The sequence below is a fragment of the Balaenoptera borealis genome, assembly GCF_965194805.1.
Source record: "Balaenoptera borealis genome assembly, chromosome: 6".
NCBI lineage: Eukaryota > Metazoa > Chordata > Mammalia > Artiodactyla > Balaenopteridae > Balaenoptera > Balaenoptera borealis.
In genome coordinates, this window is record NC_138863.1 from 74,289,819 (window position 1) to 74,302,866 (window position 13,048).

Sequence of the window (13,048 nt, forward strand, 5' to 3'; positions counted from 1 at the left end):
CTCTCCCTTCCACTCAGTGTGAGAGTTGGGCAGTGGCCTGTGCTCTGCACTTCAAGGCTTCCGGTCTAAAGCCACGTCTGGCAGCTTGGATGCCTTCCCTGGGGGGCCAGTGTGCTGCTCAGTTCAGGTCATGAGGCTACATTTATGTGCTCCTGCCTCTCTGGATACATGCTCTCCATGAGCTTTAGTCGCCCTCAACAGCTTTGCTCAGCTCCTTTTCACAATGGTGGAGCTTCAGCCAAGGTTCTTCTCTCAAGCAGGAAACTTGTCTTTGTCTCTGCCTCACATAATTGCATTTAAACTATCGCCATAGGGTCCAATTTCCTTGTGACCTCTTTCTTTTTCTCCAGGTCCAGAAGACTTTTGGGTTCATTTCTGCTCACTTTCTTTCATTTCTGTTCCTTTTCTAATCTTGAAATTATGAGATTTCCAGCTCATCTATTGAGCCAGAAATGTCTGGGTCTGACCTATTTACCAGAGTCAGGTTGGCTTCCCCTTCACACAATGACATTTAGTTTGTGCATCCTACGTGTGCATTGTGTCCCTCAAAGACTCTCTGTGGGGCCATAACCTCTTCTTTAGAAACAGTGGTGCCTTCTGAGCTGTGTTTTCAGGGATTCCCTTTCTCATGGCCTATGATTCAAATGTTTAACATGAAAACAGCACATCTAGTGGGCTGAGGGACCTACTTTTTAATCCAGCTCTGATATTTACTGGGTTTGTAGCCCTTGGGAAATATTTTGCTACATTGAACCTTTATTTTCTAATCTGGAACTTTTTAGGACAGTTAGAAAAATTAAATAGCATATTATCCATGAAAGCACTATAAAAGTAGTAAAGTGCTATGGAAATGTTTAGCTATATGTCTCATGTAGAATGAAAACGTTGAAGATATGTTCAACCAAAATATCCAGTCTGTGATAGCTGAGTGTTGTTTCAGAAAGCCATCCTTTCATTTATTCGTTTAGTCAATATTTACTGAGCATCTGCTATGTACCAGGCACTGAGCTAGGCACAGTGAGGTGACGTGATCCAGTAGGATTAAATCTCACATGTACTTTAATTTTCTTCTAACAGTGAGAGGTTAGATTTGTCCAAATACACTACTGTGATATTAATAATAGGCCGACTCTGAGGAAAATAAGGAAGCTTCAATATAGACTAAAAACTCTTAGTCACTTTGACACATCTGCTCTTTGCATTGGTATTTTCTTGGTTTAAGTGACGACATACTTAGATGACTGGGACAAATCAACAGATTTGACATTTAAAAACCTTGACTTTCACAGAAACTGTTTGGCAAGCTCTAACTTCGTATTTCTGCATAGTAAGTGCAGAAATACAACTTCCTCTTCTCCCTATAATTAGTTTTGAGCATCAGTCTATCCTTATGCTCCCCAACTAGACTCTATTCTCTTGCAAGAGATAAACCTCTTTAAGAAAGAAAAAAGGGCTTGGTATATATGCCAGATCCCTGCTAGTTCTGTACTTCCTGGTTTCCTAACTCTGACCTTCACGTGACCACAGGTTTACAAGAGCTGTAATTCAGGTAGCCCAGCAATCTCATAGCCAGGTAGACTATATTATAGTACAGAAAGAGCAAGAAATTAACTGAGCCAGGTATTTTATGGCTTTGACTCATTGGTTGCATATTATATTGACAACCATAATGATTGCTGCTAAATGTTACTCTTACCAAGGCTTGGAAAATCCTGCCCAGTGATTGTTCAATCCCTGAACTGAGGAACCAGCCACTTTCCCCCTTAAACACTTAATGACATTCTTGTAATATTTCCTTTTCCTTCAGTCTTCCCGTTCCAAATGTGCTCTTTTTTCCCCCTCTTCCTTTTTAGCCTTCATCTGCCCCTTCCAGATTGATTTGTACAAAGGACCACTTGTTTCCAACTAGGCTGGCTGTCCTTCAGGATAAGTGTCCCCAGGCAAATCTGAGCTGTGCTTACCTGCTGGACTTGCTGTGGGGACCTGAAATGGCAAAGGAAGGGGTGGAGTAAAGAACAAAGAGGGGGAGGGAGAAGGAGCCTTTTTGCCTTGTCAGATGCTTTCTGCTTGGTTGACTTTTGATTCCAGTCTGTGGGCTAGGCCAGGCCTCACGTGCAGTCGTGACCATTACAGCAGCCGTTTCATCCTTCCCTGGGCCACTGCTCTCATGTGCGGGGTAGCCAAGGACGGAAACAGTCAAGAAGTCAGGGTGCTTACAGGGTTCTAAGTTTAGCCCTCCAAGGAAGCCTTTTAGAACTGGTCAGCTTCCCCTTTTGGGTATAGAAAATAAGTAGATATCCAGCAGAAAAGACTATTTTAGTGCCCCAGGCTTATAGAATGATGGTGGTATTTTTTTTTAATTGAAGTATAGTTGATTTACAATATTGTGTTAGTTTCAGGTGTACAGCAAAGTGATTCAGTTATACATATATATTTTTTTCAGATTTTTTTCCATTACATGTTATTACAAGACACTGAATGTAGTTCCCTCTGCTGTACAATAAATCCTTGTTGTCTACTATTTTATGTATAGTGGTGTGTATCTCTTAATCCCATACTCATAATTTATCCCTCCTCCCGTTCCCACTTTGATAACCATAAATTTGTTTTCTATGTCTGTGAGTCTGTTTCTGTTTTGTAAATAGGTTTATTTGTATCATTTTTCAGATTCCACATATAAGTAACATCATATGGTATTTATCTTTCCTGTCTGATGTACTTCACTTAGTATGATAATCTCTAGGTCCATCCATGTTGCCTCAAATGACATTATTTCATTCTTTTTTTATGGCTGAGTAATATTTTGTTGTATACGTATACCACATCTTCTGTATCCATTCAAAATGATCATGGTATTTTTTGAACATTTACTAAGCTGTACCCACTGTTCCAACCATTTTACATTTACTAATGCATTTAATCCTCATGACAATTCCCAGGTTTAGGTTCTGTTGGTGTTCTCATATTGCTGATGGAAGAAGCCTAGAGTGTAAAGGCTTGCTGAAACAGCTAGTAAATGGACACAAACCTAAGCAATCTGTTTCTCTAATATTTTTAAATAAAAAATATATAAATATCATTGTTTCTATTATCTGTTGTTTCTATTGAAATGACATCATTGTTTCAACTTGTTGGTGATACTAGATTATTTCTTGAGAAATTAGTGTTCCCAATATTCTGCTTTTATACAGAAAAAGAATCTTTCAAATGAATGGGAGGGATTGTTAGTGATAGAAAGAAATGAAAAGAAAATTAATGACAAATCTCAACACCTGGAAGTAAATTGCTATCTTCACTGGGGTTTCCAAATAATTAGCACTTTTCTTCTTCTTTCTCAGCAAACCTTGAAGAGAAAATGGGTGGAGTTCAGATCTCTGCAGTTACAGGAACAACGCCTGCTTCATGGTAAATGTGATTTCCTGTTCAGAAACCACACTTACATTTCATTCTTTCAGTATTTCTGCCTCTAAATTGTTTTAAGATTATCATCATTACAAGAAAAAAATTGCCTAGCATGGATTGAGAATAGTAGTCTGTGTTTCTTTGGCATGGCTTTTGGAGTGACCACTGTATTTGGAGGAGGGGTAGGTCATGATCACACCCCCTCCTCCATGCACATAACACATGCACATGAAAACATGGACACACGTGCATGTGTGCACTCACTCTCAAGAGGAACCTGGGGATTTTAGAAGAGTAATATGAATGATTGCCTGATTTTCCTACTACTTCAGCAGATGAATTAAATTCCTGAGAATATCTACGGTTCAGGGGCTGGGTAGTTCTCAGAAACTCTTGAAGCTGGGAATGGTAACATGCTTCTTGGGTGGAGCTCCTATTATTTGCTCAAATTGTATAAGTTACAGTAATGCAGAGAAATCCTTCTTCATGACCCTCAAATCCAAAACAGAAATATGAAGGATCATTATAACAGTAAATGCATGGCTCTTGCTGTTGTGTACATTCTGAAAAGAAGGGTTGAGTTTAAAATTTGTTGACTTGGCATTTGCCATGTGACTGGTATAACCTGAGGAATGAACTTGTAGATACAAATAATTCACTGAAACCACTAACTGTGTGGGTGTGAAATATAGGTTGTATCTTCTTCAGATAACACAGAGCTAATGTCTCTATTTATAACCTTAGAATATCTGTTTGTTAAAAGTGATAATCTGTTTACAGAAGAAGGGTACATTTAATTCTTAATTAGGCACTAATTTATGGCTTAGAGGCTTGTGTTGAAGTTCTATTTTTTTCAAAAAATGAAACATGTATGAGTTACTTCTCTTTTCTGTGTTTCTAAATTAATACTCTTAAAAACATATAGCAGGCTTTGTTGGGGGGTCTGAAGTTTGCTAACCAGACAGAGGCACACATTTCTGGCCACTTCCTGGATTTCTGTAGACTTGAGGGTGTTTGGAATATCTTTGCCTCTACTTCTGGAGCATCCTGGAGTGGAGATGGGGTTTGGTCTGGTAAGTGTAGGCAGTTCTATGGCTTTATGGAAGTGGCCTTGTATAGACACGATCCTTAGTTCAGAATCAAGGAGTTTGACTTTTCATAGGTCATTGTTGTACATATTTTTTGAGAGACTGAAGGAGTTCTTTAGCTTACTTTTTCTAGACCTACAATAAATATCCAGGGCATGAGTTTCTACAAGCCAATTGCTCGCCAATCAAAAGAAATTCATCAACTCGTTGGGAGATGAAATAAAATAGGTTTTGTTAACAAAAAGGAAAGCATTATAACGAGTCACCACAGGGCTGGCCCTACTCAACCTTGCAGATCAAATGGAAAAATAAACAGTCTCTTTTTATAGTGTCAACCAAGGACAAAGGAGAGCAGAAGTAGAGATTATCAGCACAAAATAAAACAATTTCTGAGTGTGTAATGTTCTATTACTTTTCCTGAAGCAAAGTCATCTTCTAATGATGTTTTTCTCATGCTAGTATTACAAATAATCTCCTTTCTTTTAACAGCATACTAACCAACTCAAATAGTACAGAAACAAGTGGGATATGAACAGGCTGTTGGTGTGAGATTAAAATTTGAGTTTGGAGAGCCCAGATGTAGGTTATAAAAGGTTGATGAAGAAATTCAGCTAAGCAGATAACATTCAATTTCTTCAAATGAATTATTACTTATTTTAGGACAGGGATGTTTTCTGGGTACACTACCATTTCAAAGCATTTAAGTATTAAAGGATTTTCTAAGAATCAACTGGGCATATCAAGGCTGGAAGATATCCTTTCTGTTTTAAACATCTTTGAATTCTCTAATAATCAGCCTACAGGGGCAGGTTTTATAACTGTGTTTCCCATACACTTCAAGTGATGTTATAATAATTTTACAATTATTAAAAAAAGATAGTAACTAAAAATCAGAGGAACTAAAATAGAGAAAATCCATAAGAGGCATTTCCCCAAGTATATTCTTTGGAGCCCATTTCTATGATAATTTTAATAAAAGGTGGCATGGTCACTTCAATATAAGAAATGATTCTTTTGGAAATTCATAAGTCACACTGGCATACTGTTAGATGAGTTGAACTGTTCTCATATGAAGAATCTTGTTTCAATTTATTTAATCTAGCATTACCATTTTTGTCACCATGGAACCCTTTTACCTGGAAACTAGTTCATGAACAGATAGTTTGAAAAATCGTACTATAAGGTTTATTGAATGGTCTCATGAACAGTTACTTACTCATGCAAGTGAAAGTTTAGTGAAAAGTATTATTTACCCTTACTCTTTCTTGTGCCCTTCAAAGAGAAATTTGGTGTATTTACTTGTAAGGAGTGATGCTCAGATCCATTTCATAGTAGGCTTTGTTTTCTGCTTTCTAGGTGATGCAGCTAACTGCCCAAGTTTGGAAAATATGGACATAGATGAATCAGCTTTGTTTGGACCACTGCCTGGTTCAGCTCTCCTGGACCGGAGTCGATTATCCAGTGAGAGCAGCTGTAAGAGCTGCCTGAGCTCCATGACGATAGACAGTGAAGATGGGTACCAGACATGTGTGTCTGAAGACTCGAGCAGGGAAGCCTTCAGCCGGCAGACAAGCACAGATGATGAGTGTTTTGTCCTCAAGGATGGGGATGATTTTCTGAAGAGGTGTTCTTCGAGGAGGAACCAGAGCATTAGTTCTGCTAGTAGTGGGTCCATGTCTCCCTTGTGGGAAGGCAACTTCTCAAGCATGTTTGGGACCCTGCCCAGGAAAAGCAGAAGGGGAAGTGTCCGGAAACAGCTCTTAAAATTCATCCCTGGCCTTCACCGCGCTGTGGAAGAGGAAGAGAGTCGCTTTTAATGGGTTATAGTGTCCTTTCATATTAGCTTATTTCATAAATATCTTCAGATTCATTTAGACCAACTCCACCCAGCTTAGTGGGAAAGTGAAGATGGCTTGCAAAACTGACATCCCATTTCATGGCAATAGTGAACTTTATTTAAATTTTTGTATCATTATGTTTGCTCCTTCAATCATTTTTTTAACCAGAACAACTCAAGTTCTAAGCAGGCAGTAGGAAAATTAAGTAATAAATTAGAAAATATAACAAATTAACACAAGTGCCTGCTCATTTTAATGCTGCCTGTGAAGGCAAGAGTAAAATTTATTTTCTAGATTATTCATGTGAAAAGTTGAGCACTTTTTGGAGTCAAGTGTGAATAAGATAGTGACAGAATATAATTATTTGGAATACCTTCTGTAGGTTAATTGGTAGGTTACAAAACTTTATATTTGCTTAAGCTCAGTAGCCTTTGGGGGGGCTTATTAATAGGCAATTTTGAATGTTTCTGTTCAAATCTATGAAAGATTATAAACAAAGATGATCATCAGCCCTTTTTTACATCCACAATGACAATAAATCAGGAAGTATAAAATTTAATATGGGGGTTTAAACTTTATGAGATCTATGGAAAGATGTTATCTAAGATGGGTGCTAAGGAAGACTATAATAAGTCCTTTTTTATTGGTAGCCTAAACAAAATAGATGAGGATGTCATTCTTAACCTAATTCAACTTTTGTTCTGCCTAAACATTGATGACAAGTCTAGCACTCTCAAGATCCTACAGCCTTGTGATTTTTTTGAACAAATGTCTAAAATTTGAAAAATTAGTCAGGAAAAGTATTTTCCTCCTATAGATTTTTTTCCACATTACTCCTCACTTTATATTATATATTCCAAATAGTTATTGCCTCAGCACTCTTTTGTCTATTAGTTATTTTAGTATCACATTACTTCTAGCCTTTCAATCATATTTTTATTCAATACCCATTAAAGTCCATGATTTCTCTGTTGTGGTGATAAAGCTGCTCATTACCTATATTCTAGGGTAGATAATCTGGACAATGCAACAAATAGTCCTTACTGATTTTAAATTGTGTGTGTGTGTGTGTGTGTGTGTGTGTGTGTGTGTGTGATAGTTGAGTTTGAGCACAACTGATACACTTAAACACTTAAATAAACTGAATAAAGAGTGAGTCATTTTGAGAGAAAAAAAAAGAAGTGAAGGTAAGGAAGCTTGTAGGGTAAGAAATAAATAATAAAATAAAATAGAAAAAGATTTCTAATTGAGATCTGCTTCCTATTAAGTCTCTGAATTCAGAAGTATCCAGTGGGCTCTGCTTGAGAATCATTCATGTGAAAAGCAGAGCTTTCACAGGAACAATAACAATCTTGTCCATCATTTACTGAATGCATAATAGGTTATAGATGCTTTCCATGTGATCCTGGAAATAACCCTGTAGAGAGATGTTAGGCATACAGATAAGGAAGCAGGTATTGGGAGAAGTTCCCATGGTCAGTGGCAGTGCTGATATTGGAAGCCAGTTCTTCCCAGCTCTAGCTTACCCGCTTAGTCTCTCTAGATATTGCTTACCCTTTTGCTGGTTCTGTGTAGTTATCACCACAGGACTACCTCCTGCCCCAATCCCAGGAAAATTTAAAATGCGCAATTGTAGATATCGCATGAATAAGGATATTGTAAATAGGAAAAAAACATTCCTATTTGGTAAATAGGAAAACAAACATATATTTAGGGTGACTCTTCCTTCTCGCTTCCACAAGCAAGTTTTCAGATATAAGCACATTAATAACTGCATGGTTAACAATACATTTATTTTCAACAAGGGCTTGCAAATCAATTGTGATTTGATTGATACTGCTTATTTCTCATCGTAGGCTAGAATTATCATGTTAAAGATCTGCTTACATGAATGCAGCATTATCTGTTAATCCTATTTCGCCAAGTCAAGGGGAAAGAAATATCACATTTATTTGAGGAAAGATGACTTTAAGGTCTTCTACAATGTGAACAATGTTTCAAGAACTACCACAGTTCATCTGGAAAAGCAGACAATATGTCATTTGCTTTTCTGTGGTTTTAAGTGTTAAATATAGTGTAATACTTTCTTACAGTAAACATCAAACCCAAAATGGTACAGGGAAGAAGCACACAGCATGTTTTGCTGTAGTCTGTGATGAGCAGAATTAGAGTCAAGAATTAGACATGTTCAGGAAAAAAAGTTAAGCCCTTTTTAACCAAAGTACAGGAAGTAAGGGTATGTCATGTTTTGTGTGTTCACAAGTTGTACGAAAACTCTTGTTTAGTGGAAATGTGGGTAAATTTCTCATAGCACAGCTTTTAAGACTGAATCTGACCTCAGTGGGGCTTTAGAAGATTTCATTTCTCTAATTTTCTGGTGCACAATGACCACAGTGACTCACTTTGCTGTAATTTACTGGGAAAAGAAAAATGAAGAGTTTTTTTTAACCCCAAAGTTGTCAGATATGTAATGTTGGTGAACTTATTAATTGATAATTTGTTATGAAAATGCATTTTTCTAGTATGGCATTGATTGATAAGCCAAATTTGAATCAAGCCTATTGGGAATTACTCTGTCATGTGACTAAAAGGAACACCATCATGTCAAACAGGTTGGAACCATATTTTTTGAAATGAACTTTTATTTATTACTTTCTACTTTCCAATTCTTTTATATCTTAGTTGCATGATACAAACAGTATTAAAAATCCCAGTTTGAACTGAAAGTCAAACTTGGACACAGTTTGTGTGACTAATCATAAAGTATAAATATTTATGGATGTATACAATCTAAGCACAGTAAATAATACATAACAACTATACTATCCTTCCGATTACAAAATTATTGGTGCTTTATATCCATTTCCTTACAGAACTATGGGCAATAAAAGTAAAAATTTGACACCTTTTTGAAATAAAGAATGCTATTCTTCAGTGTCAGAACTTTCTGCTCTCTCTCTCTCTCTCTCCCTTTACTTACTTACTTTAAATGAAATGGTTGTTTTAAAAGAAGATTAAAAAAAATCTGTGTGCCCTCTTAACACCTACCTCTTTGCGGTTCTTAAGAGGCATTACCTACTTAATTGAAGCTTTGCATTTGTATTAGCTTTCTGTTGTTGTTTGACAAATTACTGCAAACATAGAGGCTTAAAACATATTTATTATCTCAAAGTGTGGGTCAGGAGTATGGGCAAAGCTTACCTGGGTCTCCTCAGTGCCTCACAAAGCAGCAATCACGGTGTCACCCAGGACTGAGTTCTCATCTGCAGGCTTTACTGGGGAAGGATTTCCTACCACAATCCCTCAGGTTGTTGTCAGAAGCACTCCTTGTGGCCATAGGTTTCATTGCAACTTGCTTATTAAAACCCAGCAACAGAGAGAAAGAGATACTGCAAGCAAGACAGAGTCCTAAATAATGCAACGTAACCAGACTGACATCTCGGCACCTTTGCCATATAATAGAACATAATCACAGGAGTGACATCCTATCAATTGTGGTATATTGTTTGTTAGACACAATTCACAGGAACCACCCACACTCACAAAGCAGGGCTTACACAAATGCATGAACATCAGGAGGTGGGGATCAGGGGCTACCTTAGAATCTGTTCACAACACTATTCAAGTAGTTCACAGATTGATAACTTAAGATATTGAGTCTTTTCTAAACTTCTTTGAGCAAAAAGAAATTGTGAATGTCACCATTTTTAATTTTTATAGAGAGAAATGTTAAGATTAACGACCTTTGAAATTAAAGAAACTGGCCAAGATTGTATAACTAGCCAAAAAGCTGAATAGGAAACTGTATCCAGGTCTGTTATTGACCGCCCAACTTTGTCCCCCAAGTGCATGAAATGATAGAAGATTTTAAAAGAATATTAAAGAGTGAACCAGTTACTTGCTTCCAAATTCTGCTCAGGGAATCTGAATGTATTTAAGTGAATTCAGTGATTGACATGCTGGACTTTATCACTTCTATGTGGGTGCATCTTTGTGAGCAGACGACAGGAATTCCACAGAAAAACAAAACAAAACTTTCATAATCAAAACTACAAAGCACAAAAGGAAATGATCAACCATGAGCAAATGTCAGGTGATTCCACAAATAGCAGAATTATTAGAACTTGAGAAAATAAAACAGTTTGAAAGAATATAAAAAATGTATATCTTAGGAATAAAGGATAAGTCTCAGAACTTGATAAAGAATATCTACAAAAAACCTACAGCTAATATCATAATGTGAGAAACTGGATGCCTTTTCTCTAAGATCAGTTACAAACTAAGGATGTCCTCTCACCACTTCTATTTACCACTGTACTGAAAGTCCTACTTAGTTCACTAAGACAAGGAAAGGAAATAAAAAGTATACAAATTAGGAAGGAAGACATGAAACTGACTTTGTTTTCAGATGGTATGGTTGTCAATGTGGAAAATCCCCTCAAATCAACAACAAGAAACATTCTGGAACTAATAAGTGAGTACAGCAAGGTCACAGGACACAAATAACTATACAAAGTCAACTGATTTCCTATATACCAGAAATGAACAACTGGGATTTGAAATTCAACAATCAATACCATTTACAATTGTACCAAAAAAAAAAAAAATGAAACAGGTATAAACCTGACAAAATATGTACAGAATTTATATGTGGAAAACTCTAAAACTCTGATGAAAGAAATCCAAGAAAATCTAAATAGATATTCTGTACTCATGGATTGGAAGACTCAGTAGTGTTAAGATACTAATTCTTCCTAACTTAATCTATAGATTCATTGAAATTCCAATCAACATTTTGCAATCATTGAGAAACTAATTCTAAACTTTATATGGAAAAGTAAAAGACCTAGAATAGCCAATGTAATACTGAAAAAGAAGAAGTATAAGAAGGAGGAGGAGAAGAAGAAAGTTGGAGGAATCACAATACCCAATTTCTAGATTTCCTATAAATCTACAATAATTAAGACAGCATGGTTTTGGCAAAAGAATAGACATATAGATCAATGAAACAGATTTGAGCGCCCAGAAATAGACCTGCACAAATATAGTCACTGATCTTTGACAAAGAAGTAAATGCAGTTAAATGGAGAAAGGACAGTATTTTCAAAAATGGTTCTTGAACAATTGGACATCCATATGCAAGACTTTACACATTTCATGAAATTAACTCAAAATGAATCATAGACCTAGATGTAGAACATAAAAGTATAAAAGTTCTGGACAATAACAAAGGAAAACATCTAGATGTCCTTGGGTTTCATGATAAATTTTTTAGATACACCAAAAGGATGATTTGTGAAAGAAAAAGTTGATACATTGAACTTTATTAAAATTAAAAACTTCTGCTTTGGGAAAGATACTGTTAAGAGAATCAAAAGAAAAACCATAGACTGGGAGAAAATATTTGCAAAACACATATTTGAAAAAGAACTTGCATGCACAATATCAAAAGAACTTTTAAAATTCAAAAATAAGAATACAAACAACCCAATTAAAGCATGTTCAAAAGATGTGAACACATCTCCGAAGATAATATGTAGGTGGCAAATAAGTGCATTAAAAGAGTTCAATATCATTTGTCACTTGGGGTTTACAAATTAAATCCCAAGTAGTAACGAGATACTACTACATGGCTATTAGGATGACTACGATCCAGGTAACTAACAATACAAATTGCTGGCAAGGATGTGGAGTAACAGGAATGCTCCTTCATTGGTGATGGGAATGCAAACTGGTACAGCCCTTTGGAAGACAGTTTGGCAGTTTTTTACAAAGCTAAACATAGTCTCACCATATGATCTAGCAATTGCACCTCTAGGTACAGGCATACCTTGTTTAATCGTGCTTTATTTTATTATGCTTCACAGATAATGTATTTTTTTTGTTTTACAAATTGAAGCACCTTTTTTTTTTTTTTTTTTTTTACAAATTGAAGGCAACCCCACATTAAGCAAGCAATATCAGCACCATTTTTCCAACTGCATTTGCTCACTTCGGGTCTCTGTGTCACATTTTGATAATTCTTGCAATATTTCAAACTTTTTCATTATTATTATATTTGTTATGGTGATCCGTGATCAGTGATCTTTGATGTTCCTATTGTAGTTGTTTTGAGGCACCACAAACTGTGCCCATATAAGACGGTAAACTTAATTGATAAATGTTATGTGTGTTCTGACTGCTCCGCCAACCAAGTGTTCCCCCATCTCTCCCCCTCTCTGAGACACAACAATATTGAAATTAGGCCAGTTAATAACTCTACAATGGCCTCTAAGTGTTCAAGCAAAAAGAACAGTCACACATCTTTCACTTTAAATCAAAAACTGGAAATGATAAAGCTTAGTGAGTAGGGCATGCTGAAAGTTGAGATAGGTCAAAAGTTAGGTCTCTTGTGCCAAATAGTTAGCCAAGTTGTGAATGCAAACGAAAAAATCTTGAAGGAAATTAAATGTGCTACTGCAGGGAACACACGGATAAGAAAGTGAAACGGCCTTATTGCTGATATGGAGAAAGTTTGAGGGGTCTGGATAGAAGATCAAACAGCCACAGCATTCCCTTAAGCCAAAGCCTAATCCAGAGAAAAGCCCTAACTCTCTTCAATTCTATAGAGGCTGACTGAGGTGAGAAAGTTATAGAAGAAAAGTTTGAAGCTAACAGAGGTTGGTTCATGAGGTTTAAGGAAAGAAGTCATCACTGTAACATCAAAGTGCAAAGTGAAGT

The 13,048-nt window shown here is 36.4% G+C and overlaps 1 protein-coding gene across 7 annotated transcripts in view; it reads left to right on the top strand.

Annotated features, from left to right (window-relative positions):
• CYTIP (cytohesin 1 interacting protein) overlaps positions 1 to 12,247 on the top strand; it is a gene marked incomplete at its 5' end in the record, with an annotated part of 78,531 nt that extends 66,284 nt beyond the window's left edge. For all 7 annotated transcript variants that reach the window (XM_082395782.1, XM_082395783.1, XM_082395785.1 and 4 more), the window contains 2 exons: positions 3,339 to 3,405; positions 5,847 to 12,247. In XM_082395782.1, coding sequence (XP_082251908.1) covers positions 3,339 to 3,405; positions 5,847 to 6,307 — 528 coding nt within the window. In that variant the 3' untranslated portion in view covers positions 6,308 to 12,247. The remainder of the gene's footprint in view (positions 1 to 3,338; positions 3,406 to 5,846) is intronic.
• Between the last annotated feature and the right edge of the window lie 801 nt (positions 12,248 to 13,048).